At 38.0% G+C, this 22,673-nt stretch overlaps 1 protein-coding gene across 1 annotated transcript in view; it reads right to left on the reverse strand.

The window, feature by feature from the left end:
* Window positions 1–22,673, reverse strand: part of UNC5D (unc-5 netrin receptor D) — an 81,708-nt gene that overhangs the window by 20,364 nt on the left and 38,671 nt on the right. The window contains exons 7-10 of the mRNA XM_050910109.1: window positions 16,302–16,334; window positions 10,021–10,206; window positions 7,534–7,911; window positions 5,312–5,396 (exon numbers count right to left, since the gene is read on the reverse strand). Coding sequence (XP_050766066.1) covers window positions 5,312–5,396; window positions 7,534–7,911; window positions 10,021–10,206; window positions 16,302–16,334 — 682 coding nt within the window. The remainder of the gene's footprint in view (window positions 1–5,311; window positions 5,397–7,533; window positions 7,912–10,020; window positions 10,207–16,301; window positions 16,335–22,673) is intronic.

Genomic DNA, 22,673 nt, shown 5'->3' on the forward strand with positions numbered 1-22,673 from the left:
TAAGACTTTTTGGTTTGGTGTTTTCTTGGAGGGACCACCAGTTCCATCACTAATTTGTTCAGTTACATGAGACACTAAAGAATTTTCAAACCTGAATTTGATTTCTGTTTAGGATACAGTAAGTTTTTCATTCCACAGAGGATTGTATCAATTTACAGCAAAACTGGCTGATAATCTCATCACAGTATCTGTAGTGCACAGGCAGGGATTTCCCCCTCGCCCCCCCACTACAAAGTGACACTGAATTCGGCATAGCTCACTCAGATCCCATACCATCTCTGTTCCTCTGTGTCTTTTAATGTATCTCTCATACCAACCTATCTCAATAGCTAAATGAAGATTAGAAGTGACAGCTAACCCACTAGTCCTAAATAATCTAAATCTGAACAGTATGATCCTTGTTCTCTCACACACATTTAAGATGCGTAAGGTACCTATATTGGTGAGTGCAAATCTCTGCAAGAACAACACAGCACTTCCTTCTTGTAGGTATCTACTGATCTGGTTAACTTTGGTATTGAATTAAATTCCATTGACTACCATATGATGTGGACAAGGTTTCATTCAGAAATTACAACTCAAGCTACTTCATTTTTAATGATGATACATCTTCAACTTGTGAAGTAAAGAAAATCTATCCTCTTTCTCTAATCCACTGTTTTACCCTTCCTCCACATCCAAGCATTGTGCCTGTCCAGATGAACAATCATCTACATTTTAGGGATATCTGCATGACGGACCATGTGCTTGTATAGCAGTTCTGCAGCGTGGTTTAGTACTTCTCTCTGTCATCTGCCAGACACACGTACAAATCAGGTACTCATGCTGGACTGCTGGCATTTCCTCCCACCCTCAGAGCACAGAAGCCCATGGGCAATAAAAGAGAAGGTTCCCTGCCTGTCAGTGCAATCTGCAGCTGCTAGAAAAGTCTGGTTTATTCCACGCAGTTCAGATGGGTGAAAAATACATCAATCTTGCCTCAACTATGTGAAGAAAAATACAGTATTTTGATGGGAAAAAATAAGTGAATGTTTGCTTTTGTCTCACTTTATAGAATTTCACTTTAAAGAAGGAGGGAAATCTCCCTGTGATAATTTTCAGTTTGGTTTGCTAGCTCTGCTTTTGCCCACAAAAAAGGAAAACAGTAGGCAAAATTTGCTGCTTGTTTTTAATTAACCTATTTTAATTCATTTCTGCAGAACTCTTGCAGATAAAACAGCTGGGGTTTTTTTTTCTTCCTTCCTTTTACATATCTTAATCTTTGATTGGAAATGATCAAAAACGTATGGCAGCAGATGGGGATGGAATATGAAAGTTTTCACAAAGGAGTTCAGATATCAGAGGAGGAAAAAAATAAAAATAGATTTCACTTTAAGTTTTAAAAAATATTTCTAGGCTTTAAAATTTATGGGCAGCTTTGTCTCTTTCAGTTCTTAAAGCAAAATTCCAGCAATCATTTGGCTCTAAGTTATTGTAAGTATTTACTGTATATGCAGTTATTTTCTTCTTTCCATATCTCCTCAGATATACCCACCCATTTTTCAGTGCTTTCAGCTGAATGTGTATTTAAGGTGAGGGAGATAAGAGCAATAACTGCTGTAAAGCACGCTAACCAGCTCTGCCGTCTCCAGCTGCACAAACCTGCCCTTGATTACAACTTCTAAAACCCGTCCCTCTCGCAAGCGCACAAAATGAGGCTTAATCAGTGAATCACTCTTCACCTGGGACCGATGTCTCCTGAAATTACCCTTAATCAATTAAAGGATACACTACAGATTATTCACTTAGCTCTGTTTGGAATGTAAATTATGACAGGGTAGTTTGAGAAAGCTAAGAAAGTTATTTAAGAACTTTTTTTTTTGCAAAAATATTGTTTGGAGTGCCTCACTACAACTTGTAAGACTGGATGTAAAGGTAGGACCAATAAATTCTGTCACTGCACTTACTGAACTACAATTTGCCAACCTCATGCAGAATTAGGAGCAGCAGAAAGACTCAACATCAAAACTAGAAGAAATGAATTCAAGAGAAGTTTCGATTAGACCAAGGAAAAAAAGGTCAGAAAATTTAACTGAAAAGCCTCAGTGGAACAAAGCCGCATTACAGAATTAATGAGCCCTGTTACTTTAAAGTCGCGGAGGATCTGGTATGTGCAGATTCTGTATCACTGACACTTTTCACCGGATGAAGACGTGGTCTTGTACTTGGAGAGATGCACACAAGATGCAGCAGCTGACTTCTGGCAACAACTCAAAAAGGGGGACTGTAGAGTGCTTTTCAGTAGCTTATTTCAATTAAATAAGATTTGATTATCCCTGTCACTTTTCATCTGACAGTCTCAAAAGATTTAGCAGTCATTCACTCTCCAGAGAAGGGCAGTAGAGAGATTGCTTTGTCCACTGCTGAAATGCAGTTGTGTTCAGAAGTGTGGAAGAGTAGCACGTGACAGTTTAAGGACACAGAATACCTTACTACTTTAGAAGTTGACATCGGGTACCTAGATGTTCCTCTAGGTTTAAATGGGGAAAGACTCTGGATTTAATAATTTTTTTTTCTTTAAAACCATCATTACATACCTTTAGTGACAGCAGGAGGTGAGAAGTTTTGTTTAGTCTTGGAGGCCTACCTGCAGCAGTAGAGCTCTATCTAGCATAGAAAAGGAGAGGGATGCCAAGGCGAACAGTGCTGTAAAAAAGATGTAAATTGCTGTTTCTGCTGCCTGCAATATGAGTGTATTCCTGAGAGGTCTCATCCAGGCACTAGACTGACTCTGCTTAGATTTGACAGAGTCACAAAGAAAACCCATTGTAAATGGTAAGTGAAGAAGGTGAGGTATACTTAGCGGTAATGAAAACAAAGCCTTAAGTGATACATACCAGAGTCTAGTAGCACAAGTCAAAGGCTGAGCACAAGATTTTTGAATGTTCTGTGTTTGCTGACACTTAATCTTTTGAGGATAACATCAAGTTTCCTTAAACCAGGGGCGGGGAGGAGGGGGAAGGAATACACCTGAACAAAGTATATAAGCCAGAGTGACTGTGGCAGGCTTTCCTGAGCAATATCCCACTGAGAAGCTAAGAGACAGGGTATATTTACCTGTATTTTACCTGCAAAAGGACACAAATTCCTGGAAAACAGGCAGGAAATGGGGGCAAAACAAACTGATAGAGGAGTCTCTCGTGTTCTTCGAACTCAGATGCTTGCATGGGGAGAGGAACTGGGACAAGTATTTACAATAATAGGTGGCGGTCTGACGCTGACAGTAGACAGCACAACTAGTCATTAATAACACTAAAAGGTGTAGTAATTTGAGAGGTATCTTAAGTATTGTTTAGGGTCTAGACAGTAACTTGAGATCAAGTTCCTGATTTTCTCTCCTGTTCTTCTACTACTGTAATTTCAGACAAGATGTCTAAGACTTAACTTCAAATGTGTTTTAGTTCTTCATGTGCAACTTGAGGCATCCTGACCCAGTACTGGCACTGTGGGCCACTCCTCTATCTCAGTCTGGCAACTAGACACATTATTTAGTTAATGAACAGTTGTACTTTTTACCCCAAGCTCTTCTAGCACTTTTCACTTCAGCTTTTGAGAGAGTAGCGCAAACCCTAGTATCTCTCAAATCACTTAAATTCACAGGGAACTTGCCAAGAACCAAATGTAATAGTTCTCTAAAGTTTTCACTTTAGAATAAAGTTACCTTAGAAACTAAATAATGCAAACTTTTACCTCATGAAAAAAACCACCACAAACAAAAAAAATGGTCTTAGGGAAGAAAAAACAACCGTAGGTCAAAAAATGAAGAATATGTTCTACCAATCTCTACAGTTCAACACTATGGCTCGCATTTCATAAGCTTTACCTTCCCTCTGAATCCAGATATTAGTCTAGTGAGAATGCTACGCGTAGACTAAACAAGCTCTCTTCATTTGCTGAATTACACTCTATTACATACCAGTTTTGTAATTTTACTCTCTTGTAGGGTTTGCTCAGTTTCCAGCTGAAAGCGAGTGAACCAAGCAAGCAAACTGAACTCAACTTGGGTTCTGCTGACCTGTGGTCGCTCAGGCTCAAAGAAACAAGAGAGTGCAGAGCACTTTGATTCTTTATAATCCAGGTTGTGTGAAAATTAAAGCCACCAGGAAGTCTTTTTACGGGAACAGCTATCAAAATCTACTGAAACCATCTCTTTCTCTGGCTGTGTTTATTCATAAAAATAAAGGGGAAGATCCATTCTAAAGCAAGTGACTTTGGGCCAGATTCCATTGTCTTTCTAATGCAGAATGAAGGCAACTGAAGTGATTACAGTGGAATCGATGAAAACACCCATATGTGCAGCTGGCAACAGAATTTAGTGCCATGCATGTAACAGAACATTTTAAAAGTATTAAAAGCATCTAGAAATGATCTAGGTTTCTTTTGTATGACAGACATTTGCAACATACATGATGCACCAACATTAAAAAAAAAAAAAAAAAAGACCTGCATTTGCCAAACCATAGTTCTTCTGTTTCCTTTTTTTTCCTTCTTGTCTTTGAAATAAATGACAGAGCTGAAACCTTGAGAACCTCAGAGAACTAACCTGTCTATTTATGAAGGACCACCAGTATTTCAAACATCACCTTCCTGTCCCACCAGATGCAATGTTGAAAAAAACCCTAAGGATGAAAATGCAGTTTAATTTCTACTGCTCATCAGCTGGTGCTGGCAAATCCAGCTGGGGAACAGATTTTAATGGTGATTTATAAAACAAAATCATTTAAGAAATGGTTCTGAGCATTCACTTATTCGCATCATCTAGGCTACCAAACATCTGTCATGAAGTAACAACAATTCAGTACCTACATACCCACAGGGTCATTCAAACTGATGACCTGGATAGCGGATTTTAACCTGTTGTCTGCATATTATGCGAGTCTCTGGACCCCAAGGTTCTCTAACAAGTAATTAATGAAAGAACCTGTGCTGTTAGTAGACTTGCGTGACATAAGTCTGCAAATCAAAAATTATAAAATCATTAACTCAGAATTCAGCACTTATCATACATCAATCTCCTTGAGGCATCCCATCCTTTAACAGCATTTGCAATAAATCCATGTGATTTCACAGAAGCATCGCACAAAGATCATTTTTGCTGTCATTTATACAGATACAGTGTATGTCACAACAGTGTGGTCACACCAGCAACAGGGAAGATAGAGTGACTCTTGCACGTTCCACTCCTTTAGACAGTCTTGACAAGAAATCCATTCAATAAGAGAGTTCCACAGATTCTGGATGCGTGTGTGTGGTTTTTTTATGTACTTCTTACCTGGACTCCTTTTGAGTGATGGCAAGATAGATTTCCCATGAACTCTCTTCAGGAATAGCTCCATGTGGTATCAACAAACTGACTCCTACAAAAGAGCAAAGGCACCTTTGGGAAAGGCACTGGAAGTAAAGAACAATACACAGTTGGCTTCTGATTTACAAGACCTAGAAAGGCCATCTACTAGAGCAGAAGAATGCTCCTCTGAAACAGCGGTTCTGACTGCAACATTATCAGATGAAAGGAAAATACATTATTAATATGATCCAAATAGTTATTAATATTTAATTGTCTTAGCGCCTGCAATTACATAGACTCATATGCCTAAAAACTTCTTGCTCCAACAGAGCTCTTAAATAGTTCACTTCCCATGGTTTTGTGTCACTAAATGACACTGAATTCATAGTCTAGATGTGACTGAAGGCTTCTCTTCATCCTTGGGTACAGGCAGACTTCTTTGTCCACTTCACCACTTAAACAAAAGGGAATAATTTATGGAAACAAAACTAACTTTGAAATCAAATCTGGTAATTCTAGAATCACAAGGACTCTCATAATGGAGAGCCTACCTAACCAAATTAATCTGAATTTGCATGGAAGTCACCATAGCTTCTTGTTCATATATATAATAACTAGTGAATCCAAGTGATACGATTTTCCTTTTACTCCACTAGTATAAATTAGAAGTTAATGAGGATGCTTTCCACCGGCTACCAGTGAAACTAAACTGTTGCATAGCATACTCAATACAGGAAGACTATATTTTACTTTGCGTATGTCACACAATGCAGAACGTCAGCTAAGTAGTGACATGATTGCACTATAATTTACAATTGGCTAGCAAATTTGATCTTACATAAATAGGCAGAAGGAAGTACATAAATGGCAAGCAGACCAAATGTATTTAAATAATCTAATTGATGGGACTATCATTATATAAGGTAGCTAAATATATAATATGGAGGACTTCTTCATTTATGACTTAACTGACTTAATGCCTCTGCCTTTGTAATATTCATTCCTAAACATAAAAACAATCTGTGAAGAAATGAATACATTCCATGCGTTGTGCATGATTGTACACCAAATACTGCATCCCTGAATTACATACTGTTATCAATCTTCTCTAGATACAGACCACATTTTTTATGGTAACCTTTAAAGTACCCATTTCATGAAACATGAAGGATAAAGCTCTAAATCATTCACTTCAGCTAGATACTATGAGATAGGCTTGGACACACTAGTCAAATGAAAACAAAGTTGAATTTCAAGTGAATAAAGATCACTAGAGTTTGAAAGATACCCTCGTAGCTAGTGATGGTGGTATCTGGCGATTTCTGCTACATTTGCCATTTTGAAAAAGAAAGTAGCCAACATAAGGTATTTTATTCAGCATGATATGAACATAGTGATGTAGTGCAACATACTGCAGGACTATGATTTTAACTTCCTTTATTTGATTCTAATTTGGTGCCATATGTTTTCAGCTAATTTAACAAACAATTTCTTAAGTCTAAAATACATCTCAAAACTCTGAAGTCACAAAACAAACTCTACTTCTTAAACAATGCAAATTGAGCATCTCTGCTGCGATGTTTCAGTGCATAGCCCCATCTTGAAATGCCAGTTGACTTTGAAGCGCCCCGCTATGGAAATCTGTCAAGCTATTAAGCTAAAAGAAAGAGAAAACCAGAAAGCCAGGAGTAAATGCTAACGAAAGCCGCACCAGAGTTTTCATCGAGAGTGGAAGCTATTCTCCAGAGACATCTGTTTGTTATATGCTGCAGACTTCAATAACATAACGAAGTCTGACAATGTTAACGCAGTCAGATGTTAATGCATGTAGATTCTGCTTTGAATATGACCCCATTATATAAGATGCTGATCCAATATCGACGTCCTTCCTGGGGAGCCCTTCTTTTGGATCAGGATCCAAGTAAGCAACAGCTTTGATTAATATGACTTTCATGCTGAAGACATCAAGAGAGGCAGTAATTTATAACAGTTCAAATAGGCATAATGCCTCTTTACTACCCATCCCAAGCTTTCTTCTGATCAGTCATCTCCTGTGTGGCCAACATGCTCTACTTCCCAAAATTTGCATTAAAGGAGCCCCTACCTTTCTTTCCTTTTTTTAATTTAGTTATAGAACACTACATCAGGCAAAATAAGTTTACTCTAAAATTATTTTATATGCTTTTAATGAGAAAGGATCTACCCACCTGTGTTTGGAACCACTAAACGGCCACCCAGGTGTCCAAAAATGGCAGTTGTCTTCAGCTCACTTGTTGTTGAAATAGAAGACAGGTTCTGAATATACATAGCTTTGTTTCTAGCCTGTATTGTACCAAAAGCTCTATTATGCCCATGAGGAAAAGTTCCAGAATGTGCCTTTCCATGATACTCAGCCCTCTCTGTCACCCCTAGGGACACCATGAATGAACTCTGAACTTTGACTTTGATGTCTGACAGCGGGTTGAACAGCGAAGACTCTGTCATTAGCTCCTTGTCCATGGGATCCTGCAGGCAGATTGGTCCACTGTACGTTCTGCTCACTGTCAAGTCAGGCTGCATGGATGAGTTCAAAAGCAGGGAGTTACCTGGCAGAACGAAGCAGATCAGGGAGTTAGTTACTGTATTAAGATGTTAAACCAGAAATCTTTCTCTGACCTCTCCACCCTTTCCTGTTTGACTTGCTCTTTCTTCCTGACACTCTCAGAGCTCAAAATCACGTAAGGTAATGTTAAAAAACAGATGAAATGATGCAATAGATCTAACAGGTACTTGATCATTATGTTTGCCACACACTTCAGGCAACTCCAGAGTGCATGAATCCAAGAAGGAACCTCCTTTTTGTTTTGGATTCAGGTTTGTGTGTATGCCTTCTTTCTTTCCTTTTTTTTTTTTTTTAAACATTAAAACCCATTGGGTGAAAACACATCTTCCTGCAGACCTTTTCTGTGAGCTTACCCAAAACGATAGCTTCATACCTGAGGGAAACTGGGTTGAAAAGGAAGTGGGGCAAGAGTAATAGAGGGAGAAATACCACAGTTATTCATTTAGGAGCATTTTAGCTCAGAAAACACTCCAGAAAAAAGAGAAGGAATGGACAGATTTAGGGCCTGAATCCTTTAGCTGATTCGGTCTTTTTTTGTTTGTGGGGTTGTTTGTTTGGTTTTGGTTTTTAGTAAAGAAAAGTTTTCCAAAGTAACTAACTTTCTGGAAATTATCTGTATGGCATCCTTGAAAATTTGATCACTTTAAGGGACTGCAGGTTGGGTTGCTAACATTATAAATACATTTCTCCAAAGAATAAAATTTGGATCACACTAATCTGTCGTCCGTATGTCAGTACTGTGCTCTCTTTTCTCAGCAAACTGAACAGAGAACTGGCCTTTTTTTCAGCTGAATTGTTTACTTTACAAATGCTCTTATTTAAAAAACCCACAGACAGAGAACCCAAAGTAACTGAAACTGAACGAATAGCATCTTGGCATAAGAGAAATTGGTGTGCTCAGGTATTTTCAGAGCATCCAGAACTGATGTTTTTGAAACATTAAGTCAAACAAACAATTCCCCAGACTCAAAAGGAGACTTTCACGGCAAACTGAATAACAAAGGAAAAAGTTACTATTTGAGACAGTCATTGAGAATTACATGACTCTAATTAAAGGCTTGGATTTTTAAATGAACGCATAAAGATCCTTCGGACATTCTTGTCTACCAAGGCCTGTTTCCAGTTTCTTGCAATTTATGCTTGGTGAGGAATGTCTCCCAGAAAATAAAGTAACTGTAAAAACAACACCACACATGCAAAAAAAACCCCACCCACCCCCCCCAACAACAACAACCAAACAAACAAACAAACAACCACCCAAAAAACCCACTCTGCAACATATTTCACTTCTCTGAAGAGAGGAGAGACATGGGGATACTTTCACACCCCACCAACACGGCCACCCACGCACAACACGGCAGGTCTCTATGTTAGAATGTCAGTACAGAATTACAGAAACATACTATTTTAAAGTAATCACCATTTGTATTCCTCCCCACCTTTCTGTCCAAAGGAAATAATATTCCAGAAAACATCTGAGTGCTGCTTTTAGTAAAAGTAAATATTTCTTCCATATTTTATTGTATCGGTGGCTTTCTGAAGGTTTGGTTTTTTTTTTAAATCAACACATGTTTACACACATATATTTCCCACAGACCCCAGAATGTGGATGTTTGCATGCTAACAGCAGCTTATAAAAATACTTAAAGTTGGGTTTCTCAGCTGTAAAAAACTAATCACTTTTATTGGAATAAAGAAAATAGAAGATCTGTAACTGAATAGGGAAGAACTACAGACATGCTTTCTGGGTTTGTTTTGATTTGGTTAATTTGTTTTGGTTTGTCTGGGCTTTTTTAAGTCACAAATGTCAGTGTAGAAGCCAGTGACAGTATTTCTAAAGCACTTAAGAGTGTGGTCAAGAAAGATTATGTATTGGTCCAAGTTGCCACAACAGATCAGTAGCAGAAACAGTAAGAGACCGTTCTAACGACCAGATCCTGTTGCTGGTACTGCAGCTACCCTTCGCTGGCTTTCAACGCATCTGCTCAGCAGTAAGCTAGAATGCCCTCCCACCGCCGGTCATTGAATATGTGCTTAGTATCTCTTTGCAGTAGGAGCTCTGGAGAGAAGAAAATGAAATCACAACACTAACCTTGTCTGACTGTTTTAAAATTAAATGTCTGGAAGCCTCCTGTCAGTGCAGATGAATCAATCACATCCACGCCGTACTCACTCTGACTCCGTCTGTAAAGGGTAACGCCAACCACCAGCACGGCTACAGCAATGACTGCTGCTCCCAGGCCGGAGTACAAGGCAATGTCACTGGCAGTCTCAATATCTGAAAGGAGAAAAAGTGGGTACCAAGTCAGCAACACTCATGAAAACGTTCTGACTGGCACGGCTGGCCGTGAGCAAAGGGGATTGTATGAGGCCACAGCCACGTGGCCAGGGAGGTAAAGCTGGAGACATAAATGTGGAGCAGATCACAGCAGGATAGTGGAGCACAAAGCAACACTGAAAAGCAAGCGTTTGAAAGCATGAGCAAATTTCCTGATGCATCACTCCATATAGGTGAGCTTCCATTGTTCTAGGGATTGAATCATGGTCTTTACAGTTTTTTTTTAAATGGGAGAGCTGGACTCAGTCAGAAGCAGAGCGCTTACCACTGAACAGCCTTCTCTCTCATCAGCACACGTTGCTAGCGTGGGCTCCTTGCTGAGGTATGCCATCGTCTCCCATTCCAGCCCAGTGGAGATCATTAAGGTATGGTAACACAACCCTTAAAGGGAGGACGTGGAACAGCTGCAGCTAGGGAGGGCTGCTTTAGGTATCCCTGTGAGTCTCATCTATTGCTAGCTTCCAGGGACATGTAAGTTTTAGGTTTGAATTCCGGAGCTAATCCAGGAGATCATGAATCCTCTCAAAAATCTTAGTGAAGATTTCCCCTTCCCCCCTCTTTATTTTCTGTGTGAGCATTAGTATGAGAAGGAACAGTCCATCCTCTCACAGCTCAGAGAGGGGCTGAGGAGATCCCACGTATCTTCTCGGACTCCTGCAAGCATCTTCAGTCTTTAAAAACAGGTTGGAAACTGAACCTTCCCTGTGATCGCACCCATGCATTAAGCTAACAACCAAGTTTTCTAAGACTTCAAACTTTTACAGCAGAGAAAAAGAATTTATTGCTTTGAAAGAATGAATCCAAATGAAACCTGCAGTATTATGTAATTGAATTATCCAGTTCCGCTATTCTAGATCTTCTGGGATTTGGGACCACGTAGCATGAAATTAAATTACCTGGCAAGTACACTTAGTGGGTCCTTAGATAGTTCCTTAATGCCAGTCTCCAGTTAGAGGAAGAGATAATCATGTATTCACCCTATACATCATCTGTTATCCTACTATGTGGTGCTTCTGCTGTCAAGTCAGAAGCACTTGGTACAGAAAGTGCATTTATTTATTACAAATGACAGTGACAAAAAATAACTAGGAAATCCAGACTACTCAATATCAGTAAATAGACTGCAATGTACAGAAATAGGGTAGGAAGTTAAATTCAGCATTTAATAAATAGCCAATTACTGAAATTACTTAATTAGTATTTGGGAGAAGGCTTCTGTCATGCGTATGTTTTTCTGCAGAAAGTCAGATAACTTTATTTTAGCTGAATTTGTAAAACGAACATGAAACTTCAGACCATTGAGATGAAAGAAATGAGTACCTATGGGCAGCATCAGAAAAAGCTCATTTTCCTGGCTCACCAGTTTCTTATGTAAACTAAATGTCTGACAACTGACAATACAAGCAGCTGAACTTCCTGGGAAGGCACACCAGCTGCCAAACGCGATCGCTGAGTACCGACTGTTCTCTAACATAAGTGAAATGCCATATGAGTTGCAGCAGCAAGGAAACCGAGTACGTAAACACTGCTTTAAGTGGGCTGGAGCACATGGGAGATTTGCTGTGAATAAGGCAATGTAACTGATTTTTTTAGTTGGGCAGTTGAATCAAAAGGAAAATAAACTGTTTGGCTCAAGTGCCCTTAATAGAAAACACCCTTCCCATTCCCATTCTCAAAGTGTTCCCAGTCAACCCCAAATACAACATTCCAACATCCCATTCAACCCAAAATAAACGTGTTGAAATCAGTTTTACTAGAACAGCTACTTAGCTGAGAAAATACTTCTGCAACAATTCTGTTGAATTTTCAAACAACCTCATACTGAAAAAGGTTTCCGTTTTTAACACATTTAGAACTTGCTGAGAAGGGGGGGGGGGGGAATTCACAAAGTTCCCATGTAAATATCGGCTTTCAGAGGAAATCCATCTTCTGGGGCATATCACAAGTAATCACAGCTGAATAAACTTGTAAGTAGCTCTTGTCCAACTTCTTAGAACGTTACAATTGCCACACAGTTCTACTAAATAATTTACTAGAGCAAAATTTTTTTCTGAAGCCTTTTTTTTCCCCATTTTTTCCATGAGATGCCCCCTTGAAAAATGTTGTAAAGAGAATTTTAAGCATTTTACGTTCAGAGTTAGGAATTCTAGAAAGTAAGCTGTTAGCTGACAATATAAACGTATCAGACTAACAATGGGAGATGCCTGTGTTCTCTTATGCCAGATAAAAAAGTAAACACAAAAAGACAGGGTCACAAAGGAAGACTGGAAATATCTCAAATCAAACCAAGACAACCTGCATCCCAGTCTGATGCCTTAATCACATCCTGGTTTACCTCCATTTTATTCTCTAGTATCAGGTGCAGAAAGAAAAGTATAGAAACTAATTACATTTCTATTTCTTCCAATTTTCTATTCCCAAGCTATTTTGTTGTTACAGGGAATTAATTACAAAATTCTCTTGTTGACTTCATTTTTGTGGGTAATTAGTACAATGAATAAGCCAAGAGAAGGAATGCTATATATCTCCAGTGGTAGAAGAAACCTAACAGCAAGTGGATTCTTTTCCTTTCTACAGAACCACAGTGAGCTGGTAGTTATTTCACCATAAAGCATCTTTAAGTCTTCCATTTTGATCATTACTTCAAAACAGAAAAGTGCTGAAAATTTGAATTACCTCTTCTACCTTCTTGGGACAATAAATTATGAAGTCTGAAACATGCAGAAATAACCTATCAGTAAAAAATTACTGCCACCATAATGGCAACAGGTAGCAAATATAGGAGTTGATCTTTCACCATCAAAGCCAGAATATAAAACACACCTCAAGTTCTCACCTGTAACTGCAATTTGTTACTCTAAATCTACTTAAATAGTTTAGCTTCTTCTTTTCAATCAATTCCGATGTCAGATAATTTAAGTTTCATACTTTTATAACTGCACAAGACTGTTGGACATGGATTAAAGATGAGAGCAAGAATACAGAATTTTTTAAAAATGAGAACAGTTTGACTCAAGCAAAATTTTTCTGGAGAGAAGAATTTTGTTTTCAGTGAATACTTTTAAGTATCCCTAGAACTTGAATTTGACACTTTCTGTAAATAATATGATTAAAACCTCTTACAGTTATTCTTTCTGAATTTCCTTCTCTTTAATAAAAAGGACATTGTTCTGTTTCATAGAAGACCTGGAATTCAGGTGTTCCCATAACTATTCCATTGCAAGGGAAAAAAACCACCCACAAACCCAAAGTAACTAACACATAGAGTTCAGAGGAAAAGGATATCCTTTTCAGAATTTAGTAGATTTGTAAATAGCTTTATCTTAAAAGAGTAAAACAAGAGTGACATGGTATTCCTTTGAATTGTTCCTATGGAACACAACTGCTTAAGAAAGGGGACTTTCATTTTTATTTAGAAACAAATACTGTTTTTTTAAAGTAATTTTAATCTCTTCATCTTTCTATCTTTTCTTATGGATAATTCCTTTTATGGGAGACTAGAAATTAAAGAAAAAAGAAAAGCATGGCGAATTTGGGGAACGGAGTAATTTTCTGCTTTTATGTTTTCCCAGAAGGGAACAAAGTGAAAAACAAACAAACTAAAAAAGAAAACATTTATAGTCAACCAATTACTATTTAATGAACTGCATCCTCCCAGCCCAGAGGAGGTAGGGACTCTCGTAAAGCACTACGATTTTTATACATTTCAGTTACAGGATACATGTTTGTGGTAATTGTCGCCTATATTTCACTCCACCTCCTGACACTGTTACACAACATTTATTGAAAGCACATTTGATGGTAATGAAGTTTCTATTAACTATGATTAAGTTTCATAAAGCACCTGAAGATAATTTAAGATGTGCAGGAGCAGAAAATGAAACATTTGGTTTAGTACATTAGGAAACGTAATTGATTAAATTATCTCATTTACAATAAGTGCTTTCCAGGAGCTATGCAGGGCATACATTTCCCCCCATATACCATCAGAGTTTGCTAGGCGATTTGAAAGATTTTTCCAGCTTCCCGTCCTCCCCTAGTTTGCCGTCACGCTCACTTCTGGTACCCCTTAGCAACTTGAAGTCCATTCCTTCATATAGCCAGTCTTCGAGAACAAGGATCAAAAGTCAGAGAATCGTGTAAGAGGTTATTTAGTAGAACAGGTTGTTTCTCAATTATCTTCATAATTGACTTTGATTTTGCATCAATGATGATTCGCACAGCCTTAAACTAAGTTCCTGTTTTGCTGAATAGCAACAAGCTGTATTATATGTTTCTTACTCCACAGCTATAAAGAAACCCTTTAATTCTCCTAGGTATCTTATATGCTAAAATCAATTCCATTAAAATTACTTTTTTAATAAATCAGAAAATAAAGCGATTTGACTGATATTCTTTCAAGATTCTCTAACTAAATGGGAACTGCACAGATAAACAAACAAAAATGTATCAGTTGCCTGAGCTAAGTTATGACACAGACCAATTGTACGTGACCAATTAGGAGACGATTCCAGTGAGACAAAGACAAGACAAAATTAAAAACGCTTAAGCAGCCAAGGCAACCACAGCACATTTTTAAGCTACCTAAATTTGCTTTTGTGTATCCATAAGAAATACTTAAGAACTGGAAATATAAAGGAGAAGGATTCTCATGCAAGCTTTCTACGCATTCGGAGCCGTTTAATGGGCGAAGCGGGATGGCTATCATGCACCCTACATAACTACACCGTATGAAAGACTGAGAGCTTTTAAAAAGCCAAACACCTTTCACTCACCGAGAGCTGTAGCCATCTTGGTCAATAACTGTGCTCCTCTATAATTATTATTTTTATTGCATCACATTTTTGCTGCCATTTTAGTTACATTCCTTTGTAAATAGTTACAAAGTTGTCTGTGGATTACATGGATTTGAACTTGACCAGTTCCTTTAAAACTCGTTTTATCAGACAGAGGAATACTCTGGGATCTGATAACAAACAGGCTTCGTTCAAGCCAGCAAGAAATTTTGCTGCAGAATGTTTTGACATTGCAGTCTACAGCATGTGAGCTCAAAGGAAATACAATTCAGGTTAGGATTTCCAAATGTTTTCCTAATGATTTAGGGCCCAAGTTCCACAAAATTTCAAATAATCTGATCACCCTATGCCTCTATATCCTGGATGAAGAGCCAGACTTAAAATGTACGTATTTTATAATACATAATAGAAGGATCTGTCTTCAAAGAAGATACAAACAATTGCATGCATTACTTCTCAGTACAGGTGGATTCTTGTTTTAAGTCCTTCAAAGGAACTAAGCCAAAAATGTGTTTATAAATCTGTTTGTCAAAATTCAAAGAGAATTTTTTGTTGAAAATTAAGCAGTCAAAAATCCTCAAAACTTTGTGTACAGTTTATGAAAGAAAAAAGCAATGTCTTTGCTCGAAAACAGATAGGCCTCACGGAAATTGTGGTTTTGATGAAATTATGTCTTTTTTTTTTTTTTTTTTTTAAAGGAAATCTTTCCGTTAGTCAATTCACTCCAAATGTGCTGCTCTAAACTAAAATTCCACTGAAATCAATCTAAGACTAAGAAACAAAGAGTGCAGGATAGAAGCCCCCCAAAGCAGTGTATAAATCATATCTATGTACTCTTTACAGGGTAAAGCATAGAAACACCCTCTACCAGTTGATAAATGAAGGCCAAAGTTAGCTGAACAAGATCAGACAGAGCAAGTAGTGGAACCAGATTTGAACCAAGAAAGCCAAACTCCTATATTAATTTCTCTTTTTCTAATTACAAGTCCTCAAGAGATCAATTTCAAGATAAGCGTGCCTGTAGAAAGGGCTCCCACACAGACACAAATTACTAAGGAATGGTCACTTTTCTATTTTTAGTCTAAAACCTATCATCACAAAGTTGCTAAGAAGATGCTTGCAGTAGATGTGAAAGCCTTTCATATAACCTTCAGTTTTATTTAGCTCCTAAACAAATAAAACAGAATGGCAGAGAAGATGAGAAAAATCATATTTACAAGAGGAAAAAAAATAACTTACTTTGGGATTTTATTTCATGAAGAGGTTTTTTATCTGAGAGAGAGAGAGAGAGAGAGAGAAAGTTGCACTTAATAAATTTACATGGCGCATATCTATTTCCTATATCGCTTCTGTCTAGCTCTATAAATGAAACATTTTCTGCTTGTTTGCTGACAATATGAATATTTTATGTTGTCCATATTTTTCCCTTCATTTTTTTTTTTTTCTAAATCTCTTTCAGGATGTTTCTTTGCAGTAATTTCTCACTTGGTTAATTCAAGTATTTGTTAGCTTTATTGGATGCTTTTATTTAGAATATTATACATCTCAGCAACAAGGAAGTTCGATACTTTGAAGCGGAACACTTGGCAAAGAAAGTCAGTTAAGAATTAATTATTCCTTTGTATGTTTGATAGATGGAAAGGTTAGTGATGGACACTTAAAGTAATTTATAAAATATAAAAATGTACAATATATTCACATTTATGTATCTAAATATACACCAATAATGACATCTATATGTGTATATAAAGAACATACAGAATCAATGTACTACCATACATATGCAAATATATTATAAAATAGGTTTTATACAGTAGTGGATCTCTCCAAGATGAGGCTTCTCTGTCTCCCTCGTAATAAGCATTTGAGTTATCCTTTATAACCTAATACCTGAAAAAGTAATCTTTAGCAAATGGGAGACTCAGGCTTGTGCAGCACCCATACTGCAGGAGTGCAGGCTCTATAGGTGCCCACGGCAACACAGCAACCCACCGGGCACGCCAGCCCCAGCGCAGCAGTCCGGAGGGAACGCGTCCGCGATTTCCAAGACCCTGCTTACAAATTCATGTTCTGTGTGGGGTTGCCAGGACTGTCTCAAGGCTGCCCTCTGCATGCTCTATAAATACAGTCTCAAGATCAATTCTGCCACCCCTTAGTTTCTGGGGCAGTCTGCCTAACTTAAGCAACTATTCCAATACCTTTTGTTGAAAGGTTGTCTGAAGGAAACAACAGAACACAACATATAACTTATTTCTATAGAATTCAACAGAAGCTAGCAGTTCGGCAGAATTAGACTAATCTAATAGAATAAAATGTGGGATATAAATCCTTCAGCAGATAAGACTATATCCATTTTATAGGTGCTTTGCATTGTAAGGAAATTCCCTTTGACTGAGCTGTTCCCCGATTTATCTTTTGGATTTCTTTTTGTATGAAGGATCTGGTACTGGCTACCTCTAGAGGTCGGTTACCAGCACAACCACTGTTACTGCAATCCTACAATCTACATTGGAAACAGCAGTCCCAATGGAAACCACGTCAAGGTACAACATGTTCAGCTTAGTCTTTTGCTGTGTGATAATGTAAGCAAATTGATTATGAGGCGCCTTCTATTATTTTTACTCTTTGTGAAAATGATCGGTTTAATAACATTTAACCCATTCTTGAATTTTGATTCTTGAATTTTGGCTTTGCCAAAAAGCTGGGTGTGGGGCTTTTTTTCTTCTTGAGGTTGTTTTTATTTTTGCTAGGAAATGATGTACATAAACACCAAATGAATAGTGTCAGACTTGAGCTTTGCAATGGGAACAAACATTTTCATGCTGCTGACATAGTGCTATCTACAGAAAACTGCAATAGAACTGAAATGCGTTTGCCATATTAACTGGTGAGATTGCTAGATCCAGAAGCCTCTTGGCAATACCCAGTATCACGTCTGGTTCAAAAATGGAAAACAAAATTATTTGTGATTTATGATGCATTAGTAAAAACATGTTTGTAGTTCATCTGCTTATGGCCTACTTGTTTGTTTCTTTTTTGGGCACTGGGAAAAGAAATCAATAGTTTTTGAAGTTATAAAAAAATAACTTTAAAGCAAATAGATAAAAGTAAAACAAAAAACTCTACAAAACCCTCTTTTTTATTAGGCAAAGAAAAAGCTTTCACCTCTGCAAGATAGAGAGAAACCCACCATGGAAAAGTATACTACCGACAATACTGGTAGGGAGTAAACAATGAAAGAACTAATACGCAAGAAACTAGTAAGTTATGAGGACTGTCTCGAGTGAAAGTGACCTTCGCATTCAGATTGAGTCAATCTCTGTTTTTCTCCCAACTTGGCACGCCTGGCAATCTTTCACATATATCAAACCCAAAAATAATTCTACCTTTCTTCTGCATATAAGTTTATATCTATTCCATTGTTGCAAGTCCTAGAAGAAATTCCCTGAAAGAAAAGCACTTTCAGTTGCTCCTCAGTTAAGGACTGGACTATCTGGATCCATCCAGAAAATCAAAAACCAAAGCGAGAAAAAGGATGTTGCTGTGAAGGAAAGGGTGCCATCTTTGTGTTATTCCCAGCCTCTCCTGTCAGGGACTGAATAAGGAACCTGAGCGTAGACCCTGTTTTATCACCGTTTCACTTACTGACTCCAAATTTGAAAATTCATGCTAAGGATTAGTATTTTTTCTGCCAGTTCAGAATCAGGCCTACGCTTTCCTGGCATCTTACGTTCTCACCCTTACTTTCATTTAAGTTCTTATTTGTTAACCAAAGAAATGTTTCAGTTCTATTTTTGCCTCACAAAAGGAACAAAGTTAACAAGTTGTCCCTGATAAATAACCTCCAAGAGATTAGTTTTCTGTAGCACAGTACTGCATTTCCTTCACAATTCCCCATGGGATGAAAAGCAGAGCAGAAAAGGCACATATTGGAAGATGAACAGGGGAAAAAGATTTTTAAAAAATAGGGTAATTGCATCAATTCCTATTAGCTGAGAAAGCAATTACAGTCCTAAAAATAATTTGACACAAGTATATACATATAGCACGACCCATAAAGGAGTAATAGTATCACACTCCAAGATGAAAGAAACAAGAGACACTTAATACTTCAGTCTATTTGACTGCATATGGAAATTCAGCTTTCAGAACCAACACACACTCCCTGCTACTACCCATCACAGCAAAAGGAGGCGGCGAGCTTGTTTAAAACAAAGAACATGTAGGCCAGAGCTGATCTCAGCTCCACTCATTACCGAACAGTAACAGCTTTTATATCACTAGGCGTTAGCTTCCTCTTTCACTACATAGCTTACTCAGTTCCACTGAAGTGCTGTTATATATGAAGGATAACACAGACAACATGCTGAACTCCAAATTACACTGGCATAGATTTTTTTCCCACAAAATACCTGGAGATCAGTTTTTGATCCCAATACTAGGTGAAAAATTGCGGGTGTGTGCAGCAGAGAGAAATCTGCCAGTACATTTGTCTTTGAATTAATTTTAGAGTATTGTTGTTAGTTCACAGTTTCCCTAACTCCCATCTCACCTTATAAAAGGAACAGAAATACTTTACCCAATGAGATTTCTGCATGGAAAATCCAGCAGCAGCAGATTTGCCCCCGCCCCCCCATATTCAGCATAAGCTGATAATTTAATTTTGTTAATTTTAAATAGTATTGCTTTGATGTCAACATATGCATCCCTAGTAGGCTTAGATTTTAAAAAGCTTTTAATTTCAATCATAAAATTTGGGTTTTATTACTTATGCAACTTATCCTTTGTAAAATTATTTTGATCAGGTTCACAGCTGACACTAAGTTGATTAAATCTGTACAAAATTTATTCGTATTTTAAAAAATGCTTTTTGTATCTTTTTACCTATAATGATCCTTTTATTTATTTTAAAGAAGGCAAGTTCTTTACACATAGTGTATTAAGAACATTTTAAGTCTATTAAGAGCATTTTAAGTCCCATGTGTAGAAAAGTGATTTGCTTCTGAAAGAGAAAGCTTTTGCTATTCCAGACATTTGTTTTCAGACGTACACTGTTTACTTCACTTCTGTTTGCACATGGTTGTGCAAAATAGTTACATTTCCTTAAAATTGCATCTTTAAAGTGATTCTAAATGTCATGGCAAAGAAAAATTGAAGTTCTTCTGAAAAGGCGATGATGAAATCCTATGCTAGTTCAATTGATTTCAACTTGTTGGGGCATTTTTCTTTTTTACTGCAGTGCCATTAGTCAGATAAGTTAGTGGTTCATTAATAATGAACCACTTTTATTGCACAGTATTCTTTGCACCAGTGGCTGTACAAACAAAGCAGAGGGACAGTACCTGATCCAAAGAGCTTGACTTTATACAAAGCATATGACAGACAACAAAAATAATAATTAAAAATTCAGGTAATTATGAAAACTAAGTTAGTTGCCGTGTTGTAACTATTCCAATAGCCCATCTATCAAATAATTCGGTGGTAAGGGCTTTCTTTCAATGCTTCCTATTGGAGTTCTTAATAGGGCACATTAATAGAGGAGCTTAAGTAAAGCAATAGTAGGGAAGCTGTACTTGATTGTAATCTATTCTGTGGATAAACAGAGAACTTACGTCTCCAGGGTTGTCAATATGACGTCTTTTATAGGCATTACATTTAATAACAGGGAAAAAAAATACTCTGGCTGCACTATATGCGTATCTCTAATGAGTGATATGACTGTCATGGGATGTCTTTTTTTTTTTCCCTTTTTTGTTTTTTTTTAACTTTGTTTTCTGAGAAGAAAGATGAATTGGCAACTGGCTCCTTACAGCCTGAAGTTGTTTGCTTTCAACTCCTAGTGATGTTTCTTTGCAGGACCTTTCAGAAGGCAATCTGCTTTATTTTCCACAGCCAAAAACTACTACATTTGTATCTGCTGGAAAAAGCCAACCCCTCCGCTGTCTCATACCCCCTCTGAGACTAAGGGAACTGTTTCGACCACCTGACATCCTACCCCCTTTCTGTTGAAGGAACTTAAACACAAGCTTCTCTAAAGCTGCAGGCCATACAGATTTAGATCCTGAATGCCTTATTCAGAGTTCAGCACTGGTAACCTGTACTGGGGGCAAAGGTTACTCATTAAGAGAAAGCAGTCACTAACAAAGCCATGTTTTCAATAAAGGCACAGAACACTGAATGAATGCACCAACATGTACAGAGTTCACCCTTGAGAATGTTACAAGGCAGCTTTTATATTTCCTACTATGAAAAACAGTCTTGTTCTAGGGAACACAGCCACATTTAAAAAAAAATAATTAAAAAAAAAAAATTGAACATTGCACCTGTAATGTGTCTGTGAACGGAACTCCAAACACCCAGTCCCTTTTCCTCTATGTGCAGTAACACATTTCATTTGACCACTGTGTGAAACCTTTGTTCATACAAAAAGCTTCAGAGGGCTTTATCCTAGAAGAGTTCCTGAAAATGCAGTCCTGGAATTAGCAGTAAATATCAGAGGAAGTCCTCGAAAGACAGCTGGCAAGCACAGCACCAACCTTTCGCACTTCTGTGACGTGAGAAGGACTCACACTGATATTAAAGTGATAATTCACCACTGTACAGAGTGCGACAGGGACATTCTAAAACCTGCCTGTAGACAGCGTCTGGATGAACTCCTCAGAGCGAGAGAGGCAAAGAAAGGAGAAATTAACAGCTGGAGAAGCCACCAACAAAAGCCTGTGTGATACAAGACCTTGTTGTTGATGCAGCAGTGCTCAGAGGCCCAATCTGTACCTGAAACCAACTGTGCTACAAGGACTCGAGGCGTTTCAGTGATTTCCCCCATGGAATGAAGCCATCGCCATGAAGTAAAACGTGTATCACAACTCTCAGTGCTTAATAACCATAGCTCTTCCCCAGGCCACGTGCTCCTTTCAGACCACCAAAATAAGCATAATACCATAGTTGTTCCTCTACCTCTAAAGCGTAAGTGCAGCATGGAAGATGACACACAGGACTGGCACCTAACTACACAATATGAAAGGGTATTATTCTCAAGGTAGGACAGGTAATCTTTACCACCTTGCAGTGTTGTTAATGCTTTTCTTGGAAGCAGTGACCTGAATAGGGCCGCCTTTTATTAACTGTGGTGAAAACCACAGAAGGAGCCAACTAGATGGTAAGTCAACTCACGACTGTCACAAATAACGATAAGTGTGCAGACCTCAGCTGCATCTTTTCATGCCCCTTTCAATGCATCCTTCTGACAGACTTCCAATGGATATGCTAATCTGCACACATGAATGGATCCTGGATTTATCCAGCCATCTGCAGGGAAGGGCATTCATTTAACGTATAGGAGGGAGAAAGACCTCAGAAAACATCATGTGATCACCACACTGGTCCTCAAAAGCTGAATGAATTGCAGTGCTCACAAATTCTCACTAGTTATTCTTTTTTAAAACATGGGGAAGGAAAAAAGTCTACATTTCATTTATGTCCTGTTAAACACTGAAGCTTGTCTGCCTGACACCTTGGAGCTGGAGAGCTGTTCCGTAACCCTGGAAACATTAAGTAGTTAGAGACATAGAGCAGGACTGCTGGGTATTCCCTCCCTCCAAAACCACACAA

This window comes from Gymnogyps californianus, chromosome 23 (genome assembly GCF_018139145.2).
Source record: "Gymnogyps californianus isolate 813 chromosome 23, ASM1813914v2, whole genome shotgun sequence".
Lineage (NCBI taxonomy): Eukaryota > Metazoa > Chordata > Aves > Accipitriformes > Cathartidae > Gymnogyps > Gymnogyps californianus.